The sequence below is a fragment of the Atractosteus spatula genome, chromosome 23, assembly GCF_055471065.1.
Source record: "Atractosteus spatula isolate fAtrSpa1 chromosome 23, fAtrSpa1.hap1, whole genome shotgun sequence".
Lineage (NCBI taxonomy): Eukaryota > Metazoa > Chordata > Actinopteri > Semionotiformes > Lepisosteidae > Atractosteus > Atractosteus spatula.
The window spans coordinates 6854975-6874595 of NC_142728.1; the positions used below are offsets into that span (position 1 = coordinate 6854975).

The 19621-nt window shown below is 35.4% G+C and overlaps 1 protein-coding gene across 1 annotated transcript in view; it reads right to left on the reverse strand.

Annotated features, from left to right (window-relative positions):
* brinp1 (BMP/retinoic acid inducible neural specific 1) overlaps window positions 1-19621 on the reverse strand; it is a 121197-nt gene that overhangs the window by 17845 nt on the left and 83731 nt on the right. The window contains exon 5 of the mRNA XM_088940623.1: window positions 12831-12936. Within this exon, the coding sequence (XP_088796749.1) occupies window positions 12831-12936 (106 nt within the window). The remainder of the gene's footprint in view (window positions 1-12830; window positions 12937-19621) is intronic.

Consider the following 19621-nt stretch of genomic DNA (forward strand, 5'->3'; position numbering starts at 1 on the left):
TTGTATATGGCTAATAAAGTAATCTTATCTTATCTAAATCCCAAAATTAAGTCTTATTTATATGCATTTGATATATATAATCCAAAAACATGTTTGAAATTCCAAATCCAGTAGATATCATTAAATAGGTTGACTAATGTTCATATAACACAACAATTTTTGGAATACAGAACATTTTTTATATTACTGACTGCTCTGTGCAATGATATTAAGATTAAAGTATATGTTGTTGTTTTTTTTACATTTTCCACATTATACCATTATCCAATGTTTTTTTGCACATGCCTATGGGAAGTATGAACATTTTAGCAAAGAAGACTGAAGACTAGTGTGGGTCATGTGGGCTCTCCCAAAATCCACCTGTTACCAAACCACAGTACAACAGTGAACATCACCTTCCCTTCAAACACAGCCCCAATGTTTAAGATGAATTGTTTCAATCTTGTCTCATTGAGCCCACACCCGGCATTAATTATTTGTGTGGCATGACTGGGCAAGTGTGACTTAAAGATCGAAATCTCCAAGTCCTTGGGAGCAACAAAACAATTAAACCTACGAATTGATCATGGTCTATATGTGTGGTATTTTGGTTGGTGCAGAGATGGAAATTGCTTATGATTCATGCTTGCCAAACTATGTTAAGCATGTGTCAGGATTTTGTTACCTGTCAATAGAATATTTGTTTGCACAATTTAAATTTGAGAAAGAAAAACATACTTCCCCCATGATAGATCTGTAGAATTTCCAGGGGGCCTTGAGGAGACAATCAATTAGTCTAAAACCAGTAACAGTCAAAGGAATCAATACTGCATTGCCAGGACAGTGTCAGACCCTGATTCCAGCTAATTCTGTGGTTTTCTAGGTTAATTAGAGCAGTAAAATCTAATGAATTAAGGTTCCTCTTTGACATCACAAAAGCAAAGCATATGATGTCTACAGACTCTGATAAAGATTGTGATTGCAGGGAAAGCAGAAAACAATTTTGGTATAACCTGTGAGGTACTTTCAGGAAACATTATTGAAAGGAGATCGCACTAATTTTCCTGGTAAGCCAGGGATACAGTATTTTTCCTCATTGAACATAAGATGGGGCTTTTTTAAATGGCAGAAAATGAACACAAAGTACAGTGATTTTCCTTTACGTTCCTGGACGTAACATACTAATGAGACATACAAAAGCAATTTATAAGGACTTGATTGATGTTTGATACAGGGGTATGGTTTTGGACTGTGGCAGAAAACCAGAGCACCCAGAGAAATGTCACGCAAAGGCAAAACATACAAACTCAACATAGATAGCACTCCAGGTCAGCAATTTAACCCAGCAAGGTAGCTGTGTTAACCACTGCGCCAATGTGCTCCCCCAAACAAAATCATTTTATTTGCAAACTTGATTAAGCCAAATCAAAGCAGTTCATTTAAGAGATTTGAGATTTAAATATACCTAAAGATTGAATTTGGGAAGTGGGTTCATAAGCAGAGAGGTTGATATCATTGCTGCCTAGCATGTTCAATCAAACTCTGAGAAGGTTACACCCATCTAAGTCCTGTATTGTGCCTTTCTGTATGGTTTTACAAATCCTAAACTTGGATCTTGATATGTGTTGATCAGGCTGTAAAACTGTAATAAAAGAAAGCAATCATGAAAGGAATTACTTTAACACAATCTGCATTTATATAACACCAGTGTGTTTAAAACTACAAGGCCAGCAAAAATCAACAAAAATGTGACAACAGATAAGTGGAAATATTGGTAAAAAGAAGTTGTCAGCAGTATGGTTGTTAAATTACAAAACTAAAACCCTGATCAATAAAACAAAAGAATGTCTGGAACCAAAGCTCAGCAAATACTTGAATCCCATGGCAGCTGTCAAGGCCCCTGCTCAGGGTAAAATGAAAATTGCTGATTTACAGGGCTGAGTATTCTGCAAAGAAAAGTACACTTGATTGACCTCTTCCAATTTAATGTGAAACCTTCCAGCCTACGGGAATCTTCATCAGCCTTCTGTTTCTATTGCATATGCAACGATAATCCAAAAAAAAAAGAAAATGAAAATAAAAGCTAAAAGCTATACAGAGGTTCAATAAAAGAAAATACTGTACTGATGGCACACGGATAGAACAATCACATACTGGACATGAAGGAGCAGTGTGTGTCTGTGTTTATGTAAAGATGTCATTATTAGTTCCCTTAACTTTGTTAAAAACTCAATCTCACACTTTGTTTGCTCTTATGTAAATTAAATATTTCTCAGTGGCAATTTTAGCAGAGTGAAACCTAAAACAGGGCAAAGGGCCGCTGAGAAAAGCTCCAGAAATGTGACTTACCAGAGCTCTAGCAATAGAAAAGACCTACAGACCCTAGGAAAACAGGAAGCTTGTCATGTGCTCTGCATTGTGTCCAACTGGCCATTAGGGATGCGTGAAAACTGTGGAGATAATGCCTTATGACAAGACTGAGGTGAGCAGGTGGGAGTTCTCTGCATTGCATTTACACTTTCCATGCCAGGTCAGTATTTTCTGTATATTTGCATTTACTTCACAGAACTCTGGGGAGCTAAAGGATTAGGCTCTTTTGCCAGTTTGATGTTCACATGCATTCATCCCATCTAATTTGATTAATATCCCATCCATCCATTTTCCAACTGCTTCTTCCAATTCAGGCTCACGGAGAAGCAACGGGCACAAGGCAGGATACACCCTGGACAGAATGCCAGTCTATCTTGAGGCACAGACACACATACTGTACACTCACACCTAGGACCAGATTTTCCATAAGCCAATTAGCCTACCAGTATGGAAGATATGGTTCTAGACTGTGGGAGGAAGTCAGAGCATCCTGAAGAAATATTTGAAACATGGGAAGACTATTCAAACTCCACACAGATGGCACTCCGGATCTGGAATCGAACCAAGGATACCAGCTTTGCGAGTCAGCAATGATAACCACTGGGCCACAGTGCCACCCTGATTGAGATACCATTCATCAAAAAAATGTTTTTCTATTTTCTAAGAAAGGACACCCATCAGCTGTCAGGTTGTTTTTTAAACTTACAAGACCCATTGTAGTCTACAATATGTAAAGATCAAGTGTTATCTGAAGCATATGAATTTTAAGCCATGGTTCATTGAGGGAAAAAAAAAATTAAGAAATGATGAACAGCTAATCCATCAAGCTATGAATGAATTGCTTGTGGCTTAATTCATTTATTTTCACTTCTCGACTTTAAAAACTGTTGGCTCAGACTGTCCTAACATATTCATAAATCTTGTTAGATAGGCTGGTGCCTCCCGGAAAAGCAAATTACTTTGCTTTTGTTTTCTTGCTAATTTATGACCGTCATACCGTAGGTAATTGTGACTGAGGAAATAGGATGCCACTGTAAATAAGAGTCAGGCTTTTCTTTGGATGATCCAGCTTTTGGCTATAAGATTTATTACAGAAATTACATTAAAAAATTAACATTCTGTGTGGACATAACATGTTTTTTTTTTAATTTTAGGTGCTTAATTTTCTATTAGTCATCTGAGCCTGAAAGCTATTTATCTGTACAGCAACAAAGGGAATTTGTTTTTCTGTAGGTCCAAATACATACAAACTAGAGACTGATGTGATGCATAAAAAATGAATATGGGGATTTGTTTTCCTGTTATTTTAGTGGAATTAATGTATTTTGGACAAGAACATAATTGTTTTTTTAAGCTAGTAATAAGATAATTTTTTTTCTTTTTATTGTGAATTAAAAGACCTTGGAAGGCCTTGTGCCTTTTGACCTCTGAATTGGTTATTTCTTAAACATATTCCTGGAGCCCTCTGGCATAATAGACATTACTGACTGTTTACTTTATAAACACCACCTAACTATGCAATACAACTACTTTTATAGTAGTTTCTTATTATTACTGTATGGTACTGTATAGTATGTTTCTTATGATATGATTATTATGATCATCATTTTTTTCATTATGTTTTGCATTAATTCATTATAGTTTTCTCTATATAGAGTATATACAGTAATACAATATTCTGTAGACATACTGCATATATTCCCATTAGTCTTGATTAGTTTTCTTAATAGTCAAAATAGTATTTTAAAAATATTTTAAAATTTCATCAATTACAGTGATGACTACTATGCAGTTTGTATAGCATGTAACTTACAGTAATACACCGTGAATTAATTCTTAAAAGCAATGTCCACCATGCGTTTAAAGAAGAATCCTGTACACAAGGTTCTTGTAACTATATTGGTAAAATTTAAAAAAATAAACGTATCAAAACAGTTTTGTAATAATGTGTTGTTACCATATTAGAAATAAAACTTGTATTTTATATTTTTGTATAAAAACATCTATCTTCATTTCTGAATGAATGAGTATAGTGGGTCTTTAATAAAATCTTTCATGGTCCATCATTCACTGATAGAAAAGTTTTGTTTTCAGAACAGAAAGATATTGTATTGTATCCCACCTAACATCCAAAAATGTCAGAAAAATATGACTTCTATTTGCTGAAATGATAGAGGTGTGCGTATGCATGCTGAAGAGGACAAAAAAGCTTTTGGACAAGATAGAATCCTCAGGGGATCTGAACTGATCTTGCAGTATTAGAAGTAAAATGATATGAGCCATTATTAAGCTCCATCATATTTAATCATCCACAGACATAAAAGATGGGTGGGAAATACCAGTCATGTTTGGGAACAAAGAGTTCTATACCAGAAATGCTCCTCAGGCTAAAGCTTTTAGAACTGGTATACATGTTCAGCAAGAGTGAGACCTACTACTTTGACCTCTGCTCAGAGACTGGGGTATAGATCTTAAAATCCATAACACTGTCACACCGATCAATACAAATTCATAAAAGCAGGAATGGTAGAAGGCTCATATTTTAAGTTCTGAGCAAGCACTCCATTTCAAAGCAATCAGGTTTCATTTTTGGGTGAGCGCAAAGCCTACCAGTCTGACCTGTGAGCAGTATACAGTAGAAATATTGCAACAATGTCAAATGAGGGAGACCTCTGTCCTTTTCAAAGAAAACCTCTATTTGTTTTCTTTCCAAGTGCTTTCATTGTGTCCAAACTCATGCTGAACTGAATCAATGTCAGTCTCCACTTATTTAACTTCACTGAGACAAACTGAAGATTTCTGCTGGTGAGGGTTAAAATTCTGCTAGTGTCAGGAAACAGGAGACTTCATTTAGATCTCCCTTCACTTTATTATACAGTGATGCAGCAAAGCAAAGGCTCCAGAAATTCATACTGTTGAATGATGTTCTTTGAGCACTTTCTTGTTATCTGTCAACAATGCAACATGCTAATCTCCATGTCTGAATGTGCTCATGAACCACAGAAATATGTTACTGTTCCTCCTCAATAGTTAAATTAGTTTTATATCCATTCCTCAGATCTGTGGCATAATGGGGGGATAATATAAAAGAAGTATGAATTATATATTCTCTCTACAAAGCAGAGAACAGATGTCACACTGAATCTAAAGCCTTCTGTGTTGCCCGAGAGAGTATGTATTAAGCAGTGCTGTTGTACTGTATGATTGTCATGGGACCTTTGATAGAATGGAGAGGTGAAATTATTGACAGTGTTTAGATCTTTTCCAACAAGGCTCTTGGACTACAATTTTGATGTTCTATATAAAGATTTAGGCAATACTCATAAGATCACTATGTTTCTCAATTAACACCAAGTTTCGTAACTATTTGCCATTGTTCTTTATACTGTTACAACCTACTGTACCAGCTTTCAAGATCAGTCTTAGTGAATCTGTTTCTCTTAATCACTTTGTGCTTCCAAGCTCTATGTGACAGGTTTCTGGCATACAGAAAATGAAATATTTTACCAGTTTATTAGACTTTCATTTTCTTTCCTTCCAAAAGTCTTGGGTTAATTAATGTGATGTGCTCCCTTTTGCAGGAGCAGAGCACATTATTTACACCATCCTGTATTTTTATTTCTCAGCATATTGTTAACCTATTGCTATGAGATCTCTAGTAATATATCTCCCAATAGTCTAAGTCTTCATTTGATCTAAGCACTGTATAAAAAAAGAGGTCCTGAAATGTCTAATACAAACACAAGAAAGACAGGAAAGAGATGAGGGCAACAGTAAAGTAATGATGCTAGGATATTAAATAATCACCTTCTACAGCAGGATAAAGTAATGTATCCTGACACCCACCAGTATTTTAATATTTATTGGAAACAGGCACCCTGTTTTTTTGTACTAAATACAATTGTAGTTAGTAGAGTAGTTTATTGCTATACTGTATGTACACATACATTGGAATTCTTAAGCTCGCTGTTTTCTCGGGACATACACAGTACAACAGGCAAACACCACACAATGTAGACAGTACATTACAAACATAATAAGTAAATAACAACAGGAAAACTTGTGCCCCGAGTGGAAAACGAGTTAGGCTCTTTGTGTGTTAAAATCCTTTTAAGGATTTGAAAGCTCTGAATGAAATTCTCGAAAAGTCAGAAATATCAAATCTGAGAGCAGTAAATGGAGAAAGTATAATAGAACAGAAAGTGCAGTTCTTCCTAATGGAAGGGTAACCCTTTTACACAACAAATTCGTGTTTACAGTATTGCTGGAAATGGAGGCAATCTGGAATGGGGCTGAAGCTTTCTGACAATGTTGGCAAACTTGTTACCACCTCACCAAAACACCCAGACCCCCAGACAAAGCAGCAATGGAATATCCTGTGCATCTTTGGAACTAAGAGGTAGTCAGCTCTCAAGGCATTTTTTGAGGTGCTGTCCAATTTTCAGGACTGAGCTATTGTGGGTAAGCAAAATAAATTTTACTGTGCCCAGCAATAGAATGTTCAATGATTGCCATACTATTCCAGTCTTCCATCACTTAAGTGCATAAAGCTTCGCAGACAACAGGCTATTAAACAGTGAACACAATGGGCTAATGTCACCTCATCAAAAAACATTACATCCATTAAGCCCTGTTTAAAAATTAGCTTTGTTTTTATTCTTATGAGGAAGTTAAAAGCTGGATATCAAAACTGCTTCCCCAAAAAACAATTCTGTTTTTGAGTGTGAATTAAATTCAAATGAAGGGCATTTGTTCTTTTAAAAAAAAAACTCTCTGGGGAAGTGTTTTGATTTTGGCTGAGAGAATTTTTTGTATTGCTGATAAAAAGGACCCTTAGGATGTTGTGTCAAAACACAATTCTTGGGGAAAAAAATCCCTTGTTCATTATAAAGTTTAATTAAAATGAAACAAATGAAATGAGCATGCTCATAAATAGGGTTACTGTTACCATGCAGCTGAATGTTAATGATGCCTAACTATCTGTTTTTACAACAAGGATAGGGAACAACCATGTAATTGTTATCACTTGGCTGTATTAGAAACATGGCTCTGAGACTTGCAGATTACATCTCGTCAAACTTAAGTTAAAAAAAAAAGAAACGGAACAGATCCTACTGAATTTTTTTTATCTGGTACAGAATTCAGAGGTCTTATCATCAATGATTCAAATCAAATCTTTGGTCTGTTAAACTGATGAAAAAGAACACTAGTGTTTCCTTGCCTTGCTTGGTCATTTGTGGTACATTAAAACTACAGCCATACAACCCGTTTGAAGAAGAGTAATCCTGAACTCTAAGCCTTAGCCAAAGACCCCTGCAGCACATTAAAATTAGAGCTCTGGATGCTCAGCTTTGTAAGCTTGCAACTTCATACTAATCCGATCTGATGCAGACATTCAAACCAGAAATCCCCCCTCCCCCCCAAAAAAAAATCTGTCTGATCCAGGATCTATCTGAATCCTAATTCATTGCTGCACCCTGCTGTGCCTCATACTTCTGCTCCCTACTGTGTTTTCCAAAAGCAATAAATAAAATAACACAATGTTTGGATTCAATGCAGTCCCTGTTATGAATGTCTTTGCAGTAATGACTTCATTCTCTGGCTCTGACCTTGCAGTGTGACCTTGAACTACAGAGTGCAAGTCGCCAGCCTCTTTCTCTTCCACAAGCCGACAATGTTCCAAATAGTTGAAAAGTATTAGTCTGATTAAATTGACCCTGGTTACAGCGATACTAAGATTACTGTTTCTTAAAACTAATATTTCTTTTATTTATTTACAATTTGATTGATTGTATTTCCAAGTACAGCACTATAAAAATAGTGTAATTCTTTATAGTCTTAATTTCTTTTAATTGGTTACTCTATACTATTTAATCCACTTTCTTCACACTAAATAAGTTGCACCTTGCTGAGATGTATCACATTGTTGACTGGAAAGAATAAGTCATCACAATTTCCATAACTGAACTCTAGAACAAAGTTCTGAGCAAACTGCACATCATATTCAGAACTGCAGTTGTATTCAATATTTTTTTTTGGCCTGGTTTCTATGTACTGCTCATAGAGAAGAGGTAATGTAAGTATTTGCTTAGACATGAAGGAAAAGAGAAGTAGGCTACTTTCCATAAAATAACACATTTTCCCACTTCAGGGGAAAAACACTTCAAAAAACAGAAAAGGTAGACTATGTAAGTATGCATTTTTGATAAATTCCTAGTACCACATATCTGATGCAATACACTAAATGAAACATGGGCACATTTTTCTGCCTGTCCTGAAATATAAAAAAAAATTAAAGTGGTGATTTTTTATTTGACGTGTTTGCATAGCATATCAGATTATACAGTAAAGCTGAGTTCTCAAACTCAATTACTGGACTCTTGTATATTGTTCCATCCAACCATTTTCTCATAGATTCTTCCAATTCAGGATCATGGGGAGCCAGAGCCAATTCCAGAAAGCAAGGTGTGCAAGTTCATCGCAGGGCAGACAGACACATACTGTACACACACTCACACCAGGGCCAATTTTACCAGAAGTCAATTAATCTACCAGCATGTCTTTGTAATTAAGGAAACTGGGGCACCCAGAGGAAACCCACATGAACGCCTGAGAACATGCAAACTCCACACAGACAGCGCCCCAAGTCAGGAATAAAACCCAGGGCCCCAATGCTGTAAGGCAGCAATTCAAATTGTTCCACTTAACCTAATTACATTCTTAGGCAAATACAGGATTTATCTCAAGGTCTTTTTCAGTTTATCAGTCTAACCTTCTGTCCACTGAAGGTAAATTTATTTTTAACATATTCCAGAGTATGGTTAGACGTATTAAAACTATAAAATCAATTACATAATAAGAGTAACTACGTTAGTGATAGCTTCAGAGGAACAAAAAAACAGAAGACATCTGGCTCTCATTTTCAAATTGTTTGAGACTCGTGCATTAAGTCAAAGGCTTCTGACCCTAAAATGCACATATAATTGGGAAGGGAGTTCAGCTTTGCTTAAATCTGAGAGTCTTTTTATAATATTACTGTAATGCACAGCACTACAATTTAGGTCACAATTTAGTTACAACTATTAAGATGCATATAAGTATTATGACATGAATGGCCACCACTTTTTATAATGTGGATTCATTTTTTACTTTCTTTACGAAGATACATAATTTCCATTTATGCCAGGACACTCACTATGACAATTGTACTGAAAATGGATGGAATATCCATTTACCTAATGTACTTGTCTAACGGTAAGGCTCTTCTGCTAAAAGCTTTCTTTAAAAAAAAAACACTTTAAGAAGATGACTGCTGTTTTATCATTTTGAATTTCCAAAAATTACCAAAGAAGACACAAAGAATTTAAATGTATTTCATATTTATAATAGAATCACAAGCTGAATAAGAATACTTTTTGATTAAATGTCAGTGGTAATGTGAAATATTATGACCAATTACATAATCAAAATTATAATAATATTTTTTCCCCACACAACCAACATTTTATTATACTGTGTTTTGGTGTTGCAAGTTTAAAAAGTACAGATCTGTTGGGCATAATCCACAAAGATATTTCATGACTTCTCCAATCACTGTGCAGTTGTACAGGCAGGCTAGTGCTGAACTTGGTTAAGAACATCATTGAGCAGTTTGATTGCCTTTGGAACACAATAATTCAATATTGTCGGACATATACAATAAAACTAAAAATATTATCTTAGTATCCTTTAACTTTCACTTTCAATTCTTAATTAGAAGCTTTATATTATTTAAAATACCACTGTATGAAAAAATATCTTCATAGAAAAGAGATTTCTACACATAACCCATTTACAGTACTTTGTATTTCAGTATGAAGTATACTTTACCTTATCTAAATAGACTAAGATCTTTGATTTTAGCTTGTGGTATGACAGAAATGTGACAAAATATTATGCAAATACATACTTTACAAATATATATTTAAGTACCCAGTAAGGCTATAAAATATGATCATTAAAATAATGTCTTTAAAAAGTCTTCGAAATTTCAGATACAGTCACAAATTATAATCCATGTATGTTTTGAGTCTCTGTGATTTACTTTACAGACCCTTCATTACTGTTTACTACTGTTATATAACATTGACTGTTATTAAAACAGCTTGGTATGAGTGAGAAGGAAGAAACTGTGATTGTCTTTTAGTAATCTTTATATTGATTGAATCTGAACATTGATCAGAATCCTCAAAAAGTGCATCAAAACAACTCATGGTAACCTCTACATCAGCAGCTCGGTATTGTTCGAAGTATTGTAGTTGTTTACCAATCACATTTACCAATAAAATATGATTAACTTGGGTTCCTCTTTATTAACATTGTTTTCTCTACACATCCAGAAAACTAAAGGCCTACTTTCTGTGTTCTTAAATATAGACTTATCAGTATGCAATTCCATACTACTGCTACCTTACCTGCACTACATTGTATATACCGTATCTATCCTTGTCTCTTTCATTCTGTAGCAGAGAGATACACTAATGCACAAATTACTGTTTTTTTTTTCTTGAGAAGACCCTTTAAACAAGTTAATGAGTTAGATATTTGAACCAAAACAGTTGTACAAATAGAACAATGAAAGCATTTTTTTTTTCAGTGTAGGTGAGAAAAGGACACCTACATTGACAACCTTAACCTTATGACCTTATGAACTGAATATATCCCACTGGCCTATCTTTAAATGAAGGAAAATTTCTGTACAATTGTTAAATTAATTTAAATCTAATTGGAAAAGATAAAGGTCCACAGAAAATGTCATCATCGTCATTTGTTTAAAGCTTCAACTAGAGACAATGAATTAAATCCTTCCTAATAGTGCTGCAGAGGTTCAGGGGAAGGTCACAATTTACAACCCACATTCCTGCGCTTAAGTATCTTTGCTGTGCACCCCCTTTGCAGCTATCATTCATTGCCCTGCCTCCATCTCATCTTCTCTCTTCCAGCAGCTCCCTGGCTCATTCCTCATGAAAACAGTGAAGGTCCATCTAGTCTCATTCTTACAGACAAGCTGCTGTTCCCTCAACACCACATAAACTTTAATGCTTCGAACCTTCAGTATGTTTCAGCACTATGTTGCATTAATTCAAATTTGGAGGAAAACAAATAAAACATTTTAAGATGCAAAAATGCGTCTTCTGTGCGGAGTGTAGTATAAAAGATCATTCTTGAAATATTGACATACTGACACATGAGTGCAATTTCTTGCAGCAATAATTTTGAGGACAGTGGTGTTTTGCATCCTCCGTAAATCTAATAAGAAATGTTTTATTTATTTCATATTGTCATCTATCCTGTGGCAGAAACATATTTTTAATGGAAATGTGACGTTAAAGATATATGTTTCACCAACTGTCGCACCTGCATAATTAGACACCACTGAGTTTGAAGAATCTGGCACTTCAAAGGGACACAGATCATCTGAGTTTATCTAGATATCTAAACACCTGAACTACTGAACATTGCCCAGAGAGACACAAAATAAACATGACAGAGTACTAAACACATACATTGGTTATGTTTGTTTATTAGCAAAAATAAATGTTGTATTTTCACAATATTATGGAATTTATGAGAAAAAAAAAATCAGAGAGCCTCAGAGAGTGGAAAGAAACCTTGAACTACTCTGAATGTGAACAAGAATCTCAGGAAGAATGCAGGAATACATAGAGAAAGACTGAAAAGAGGCATTTTAGCAGTGTGACTCAAGGTGTTCAACAGCTAAGCCAGGCACTAGTACTTATTTTGTCTTCAAGTCAAGACCTTATTTTAAATCTGCAGCTTGCATGAAAATCCTGAGACTTAAGAACATTTGTCTTGCGATGTAAGAATTTACTTGTGATTTTGACACACTGGAGGCGTAGTAATGTTATATTTCTATGCAAGATTTCAGTGTGCTTAAGGAGTAATAGAAATCATTTATCATAGCTGTTCCAGAGCAAGATCATTTGCTTGCAGTTTCAAAACAAAACAGCACCCGAATCTTGGAATTTCGACTTTCTTTTTCAAAGAATGCTTTCCATGCAATTTCTACCTTGATTGGGTCTGTATAGATAAGATTACATTGATTGAAAACCTTAGATTTAATAAAAATCTAATAATTTAAAAGCTCTCTATTGCCAAAGGGAAAAAGTGTCCCCCCCCATAAAATAAATTATCCCCTAGTAAACTGTAGTAAACAATCTGCATGGTATTCTCACTTTTCCTGGGTATATGCTTTCAAACTAAATGAAAATGCCTCACTTTCACATATGAAATATATACTTCATAAATAACTCACAGTAACATGACTACACCTGGGCTTTAGTATGCCAACTGTGACTCTGCTTAACCCACCAGGCTCTCGGACTCAATGTATATGAAGTAAAGTGCTAAAAAGAGCATAGAGCCAGGCTATAATAAAAATACCCGTATGGCGCTCAGTTGTGATCAATGAGACTATTTACCTTGTAAATGGAGCTTGCTCTCCGGGCTCTGCAGAAGGACTGAACTCACCGAGTCCAGATTATCATAACTGCTGCAACCCAGGGGTCCAGTCCGAGTCTCTGTAACCTGGAACAGATAAATTAGAATGATGAAAAATTGAAGAAGAAAAATATCTTTCCAGTCCTAAAAATATGCGGCAATTTATTCAGTCATTACAATGGTCATGTAGTCTATGCTTTAAAATATAAGTTGACAATTTATTATTTGTAATACACATTAACCCACACTTATCCTTGCTGCTAGACCTGCTCTGTTCAAAGCCTCCCACATTCCATGCAGTTTAAGCATCTTTTTTTCACTTCTTGATTACTAAAACAAAAAAAAAAGGATCCTTAAACTAAGTTCTACAGTATATACCTGAAGAAGGCTTCACAGCCGAAACATTGTGTTTTCTCTCTTCTCTTTACAGCATGGAATAAACCTATTACTTGTTCCTATATATATATATGTCTTATTTGTTGTTAAAGCCAGAGTTTTTATCTGTTAGTGTACTTGAGATTTTCAGGCATCTCCAGCTTTAAAGAATATCTGTATGTCAACAGAGCCATGAACATAGACATTCATATCCTCTGTGTCTGCAGTAAATGGGCATCATCTGTGTATATCTGCAACCTTTTAGAACTTCCTTCCTCCTACAATTAAGTAGAGACTTCTTTTTGTAATATTTTAAAAGATCAGATTGTTAAATTAATAAATTCTGATCACTTATTTATAAGGTACAGTTTGTATCCTTATTTAGATTGAATGTATAGTATATCTGGAATATGCATAGTTATTCTATGCATATTCTTTCTATTTCTACAGCATGGCAATTTTCCATTGTGAGAAAACCGTGGTCATGTGTAAACCAAGATGGTAGTAAGACCCACATATTCACAAAATTTTCAGAATAACTACAGTATTAAGAATTGCTGCACCCAAACCTGGGGGATTTCAGCAACACTCAAATCTGCTTGAGATTTGCAAAGCACAAATTTCTACAGTCATTTTTATGCCAAACTGGGATATAAAATACATTTTGAAATGCAACACATACTGTACCAAAGACTGTTCAGGTACTAAAACTGTTTAGGCAGTTCTAGTGATAATACAATTATGTGATAACCAAATGGGTTATATGTGTAAACTATTATGTCCACTTACTAGCCATTTTGTTCCCAATTTTCAAATTAAGTCTTTCCAAAAATAATTTAGGCCTCTACCTCCAGATTTGTCAGGCATCATTCATGCGCAATAGAATTCAAATGATTAAAATAGGTTTAGCCAATTAATTCCAGACTTCAATCCATTCATTTTCTAAGTGCTTCAGCCTGGACATGACACCAGTCCATTGCAAAATCTAGACTTTGTAAATGTAATTATGGGCAATGCAATTTAAAGTATTTATAATGATTCTCTGTTTTTTTAGTGTTGTTAATATCAGTACAGTCTGGTAGTACTATTACAATCATACAGCAGTGGAAGGCTGTAGTTTTTTTGTGTAAGGGTTCAGTTAATATTACAAGAATAAGACATGCATGTTTCTCACTAAAAGTCTCATAAATCTTTTTAATACTGTGTAAAAAGCCAATCTGATTAGAAATACAAATGGATAAGACGAATGAATAAGTGATTGTGTTATTGAAAAGATATAATCACATTACATCGTTATTTTAAACGACCTGTAAAATTCTACAGAAACCTGCCACTGCTCTGCTATAGTATTGTTATATTATGGTGTGTAATACTTTTACACAAACAATACATTGTTTCTTTACTATGAACATTCACTCCATAAAACCTTACTGCTGTATCACATTATGATGACATTTAATGACAACTTATTTGGAAGATGTTTATAACTGCTATATGTTAGGGAAGGTGACGTTTCAATAGTGCATGGACGAAATTATTAAACCTGATGAGGTTCCTCATGATACTTTCCGAATGTCCATAACCTCAGTTGTGAAATGTTAGAAATGTATTTAATTGTACTCATAGAAATCAGGGGTCATGCACTGAGCCACATTAATGTATATTTTAAAACGTTCAAATAAGCAAGTCTGCCTAGTTCATCACCCCTGACCCCAGATACAAAAATGTGTCCAACACAAATATGTTCCAGTGCAAGCTGCAAGGAATAAAATACTGTATGCACAGCAGCCACTGTAATACCAATTGTGTAATGTTAAGAAAAGACAAAAAGAGCACCAAAACTGAAATTCTTCACCTTATTCCTTAATAGTTAATCCTCAGACCCCTCCCTGAACAATGAACTAGACCAAAGCTAACGGCAGTAAGCTCCCCTCTCTTTCTTCTCTTCCTATATGGCCTATATGGCCATCATCCGACTCTTGCCCTCTTGTCAAATCCTTGACTCTTAGGACATCACAATGCAGTAAATGCAGAGTCTGCCTAACAACAGTGGAAACATCATACAAAATCTCTCTTAATAAGAGTCAGCAGCAATAATAAAAGAATCCCACTCTTCCAAATCTGTAGAAACAACAGTTAAGAAATGAGAACATTTTTTGATAGAGCACATAAGGAATCTTGTATATCTAAGGTTATATTAATAATAATTAATAATTAATTGCTTACACTTATATAGCACTTTTCTGGACACTCCACTCAAAGTGCTTTACAGGTAATGGGGACTCCCCTCCACCACTACCAATGTGCAGCATCCACCTGGATGATGCAACGGCAGCCATAGTGCGCCAGAACGCTCACCACACATCAGCTATCAGTGGGGAGGAGAGCAGAGTAATGAAGCCAATTCATAGATGGGGATTATTAGGATTATTAATTATTATTAATGTTGTAACAATGTCCCTTTCTGCATTCTCTAAGGACATATAATATCTTGCATGGAACCTTTATAAAAGCTAAAATTATCTCAGGAAAGGTTTGTAAAAGTTTGTTTATATGACCCTATCTGCATTCAGTATGCAGTTCTAAGCTAATGTATCTGTGACCAGAAGGCCAGGTCAAAGGTTTTGTAGGATTGCCGAATAGAGCAACCAATCAGTTTAATTCAGCTGTGAACTGTTTTTGTTTCCATAGGATACATCTTCCATGATTATTAAAGAGCTTACAGCAATGTACTTTAGATATATGACACAGCATCTGTAAATATATGCCAATTAAACATAAATAAAATCTGATTGGGTAATGTCATTCATGCATAATCAAAATGTATCAATTTCTTTGAGACAATCCTGAGAGGGAGACTGTCCCGTACCAACTTTATTCAAATCAGAGAACCATACTCAGATAACAAGTAATGAATTGCTTTATAACAATTCCAATATGGCAGACAAACCATATAACCAGTCACCTTATGAACATATTTATACCACACACATGGCATAACACAACACAGCAACACCAGATTTTAAGATAGTACTGCCTAATGATGAAATCAAATCCCTCACATTTTGTCAGTAATCCATTGTAATCCACGAGCTGTTGTAAAAATAAAACTACTTTCCGTTTAAAAATAAAACTGCTTTCTAACTGTGCTTCCCAGTATCAATAGCACGCTACCCTCTGGGGCTACACTCTTACAACTCTCACCTAATGAAGATGTGGACCACGTCCTATTTAGATGAAGGGCTGTTGAATACATCATTGAAAAGCATACTCTCCCCTTGGTAATGACATGACACATCAAACAGAGAGACTGTTTTCAAGCAAAGCCAGTATAAACTGACAATAAAAGACTAGTTTCATTAAACACATGCAAAGACTACATTGTAGTGCTTACAAGCAGTAGCTTACAAATTTAAAAAAAAAATCTCTCAAGTGACCTTAATCATCCAAGTGGCCCAATGTCCTGTAATGAATTATATCCCACAATCGCATACAAAATCCAGTCTTACAGCAAGGGATTACTGCCTGCAAAATATTTAGTACATCAGATTATTAAAATCCACTTTGATGTGAAAGAAAAGCACAAAGGGAGGTCAAATCTCTTGCATATAGAAAAGCGAAACTGAATGGTTTAAATTATTCTAGCAGTATACAACTCCCAAATCCCCCCTAGCTTATTTCTTTTCCTCCTGGGACCACGGTGGATGAGTCTGTGTAGATTTCTTTCTCTTGTTTCATCAAGGACACAGTTTAGGTACAGCACATTCACAAGAAGATGAATGAGCATCTGTCCAGTTTCGTTGAGGAACTGCTGTCCACTCTATAACGCTCAAACTCTCTGTTTTCAGTTCCTAAATATTACTTGAGAACAACTTTCATTCATTAATGGATCTAGTTACTCAAACTTCTATCCTTATCCTGTAAAAAACAGCACTGGAATGATCTGAAGTAGACTGAAGCAGTACATAAATATAGCAATTTGATATTTCGTTCTGTTTTAAATTTTAACACATTTACTGTCAATTTGAATAATAATAATTATATTAATAATAAGTCTTTCAAAAACTGTTCAATGTGGCATTTCTATTAAATCCATAGTGAAAATAGCTTTATCTTTCTAGAATCTTATGAAAAATTATCAAGGTTACTGTGTGTGATGCATTTTGAAGAAACAGGAATGGCTGTTAAATCTCTCCAGGCATTTTGTTTCGCTCTGGTGGTTACATCTGATAGCTAAGAGAAGGGCTTAAAGCTATAACACCATGGAAACATAAATTGTGGCTGAAGAATGGACTCTTGAAATAGACCGCCATCATTATGTGGCTGGTGCTGCAGTTTACTTAACCTGCTTATAACTTGTTACTCCTTGGGTTCTGTCTATTTAAATAATGCGTTCACTGAAAAGTAATGAGATGTGCTGATGTCATCTTAACCTAGCTTTAGATGGATTTAAAATAAAAAACAATGTTAGAATATAAGCAGAACACAAGAAATAATTAAACAAGAAGAGGTCATTCATCCATCTTGTTAATTTTGTAATAATAAAAACTTTATTTTATATAGTGCCCTTAAAAGAAGCATCTCAAAGCTCTTGGCAGTAGGTGTAAAATAACAGTTAGGGTAGGTGACTCTTGGTGATATCCTTGGGGATAGAATTCCAAATTCCAAAGCTTCGGAGTGTAGCAACAGAAGGTCGGAGTCAGAGGAATGAAGGTTGTGAGGTGGGGAGCAGACAGATAGCCATGTGGAATATCATGGACAAGGATGAAGATTTTGGAACTGAGTCAAAACCGGATAGGAAGCCAGTGCAAGGACTCCAAGACAGATGTGAAGTGATTGCTTGTACATGACCTGGTCAGGATTCTGGCTCACGGATTCCTGAACATATTGGAGTTTTTTCAGTGGGGATTTAGATACACCAGCTAGGAGGGTGTTGCAGTAATCAGTTCTGGAAAAAAAAACGTATGGTGAACTGCCCTTCTGCAACAGTTACAGACATAGGACATAGCCTGGCATCATTTCAAAGATGGAAGAATGGTGTTTTTACAATATTCTGCACATGAGGATCAAAAGTCGAGCCAGGATCAAATATGACCCCTAAATTCTAGAGATAGAGTAACTGCACTGGCTTTAAGTAATGGGAGGTGCTAAGTAGCATGATCAGTCTTGTCAAAGTTTAAGTTAAATCAATTTTGAGTCATCCAGGTTTTTTTATATCAGAGAGTGCAGAACAGCTACTTCAGTGCCAGGTTTTAGTGTGGACATACTGTAGATCTGGGTATTATCAGCAAAGACATGATAATTCAGATTAATGTAATTTTAATATCTAATTTAATATATGTGACCAAGTGCTGAATAGTAGGGGACCCAGTATTCAGCCTTGGGGAACACCAGGCATACCAAAAACAACTTCAGAACTAAACCCCCAAGAGAAATAAAGTGTTCCAGATCAGTAAGATAAAAGTTAAACCATTTAAGATGTCAGGAACTTTAAATACTCAAGATGACAGAATATAATATCAAAAGCACTTAGGTCCAGGAGAATTGGGTCAGATAGAGAACTGGAATCAGCTGCCATAAGAAGATCATTATTGTCTTTAACAAGGGCAGTTTCTGAGCTGTGCAATTGTCTGAAATTAGATTGGTATGGTTCAAAGAGTTTATTTGCAATGAAAAGATTGTTAAATTGTATTACAACAACAAGTTCTAAAATTTTCTCAAAACAGGAAAGTTAGATACAGGATGAAATTTTTTTAGGTTGTCCAGAGCCATGTTTGTCTTTTTAGGCACAGGAATAACATACATAAAGGTGGATTTCATATGAACTACTGATTTACTAAGGAATGCAGTATGACGTAAAGAGAAACTAGAAAGGGGAGAGCCAGCAAAAACAGGCCTGCAGTGAGGAGGTGTAGTAGTGGCAAAGAGAACAACCAGATATTGTCAATCCTGGTTGCAAAAAAATCTGAAAAATCATTGCAAAATTTGGATGTGGCAGGTAATTTAGCGGGACAGTTAGGCTTTAGCAATTGTTTGATGGTCAAGAACAGGTATGTATGATAGTTTCAGGTTGTTCTCAAAGATATGGAAGAAGTAGCTGAATCAAGCAGACTCCATTGCATGCTTGCATCTAGTGCTCTTTCCAAGACTGAAGATGTACATTCAAGGCAGAAAGATGCCACCTATGTTCTTGTTTGTGGGAGAGGAGCTGAGGTATCAAGTGTAATTAAAAGAGAGTGTTTTCACTTTGTTTTCCAGAATATCAGAGAAAGGAAAGCAAGACAATGATGAGAGAGCAGATTCAGCAAATCTATTCTGGTCAGCTGATCGAGTTGTGAAAACTTACAGAATGTACAGTAAGATTGAAGAGTGTGAGACAGGCAATTCTAGATCAAAG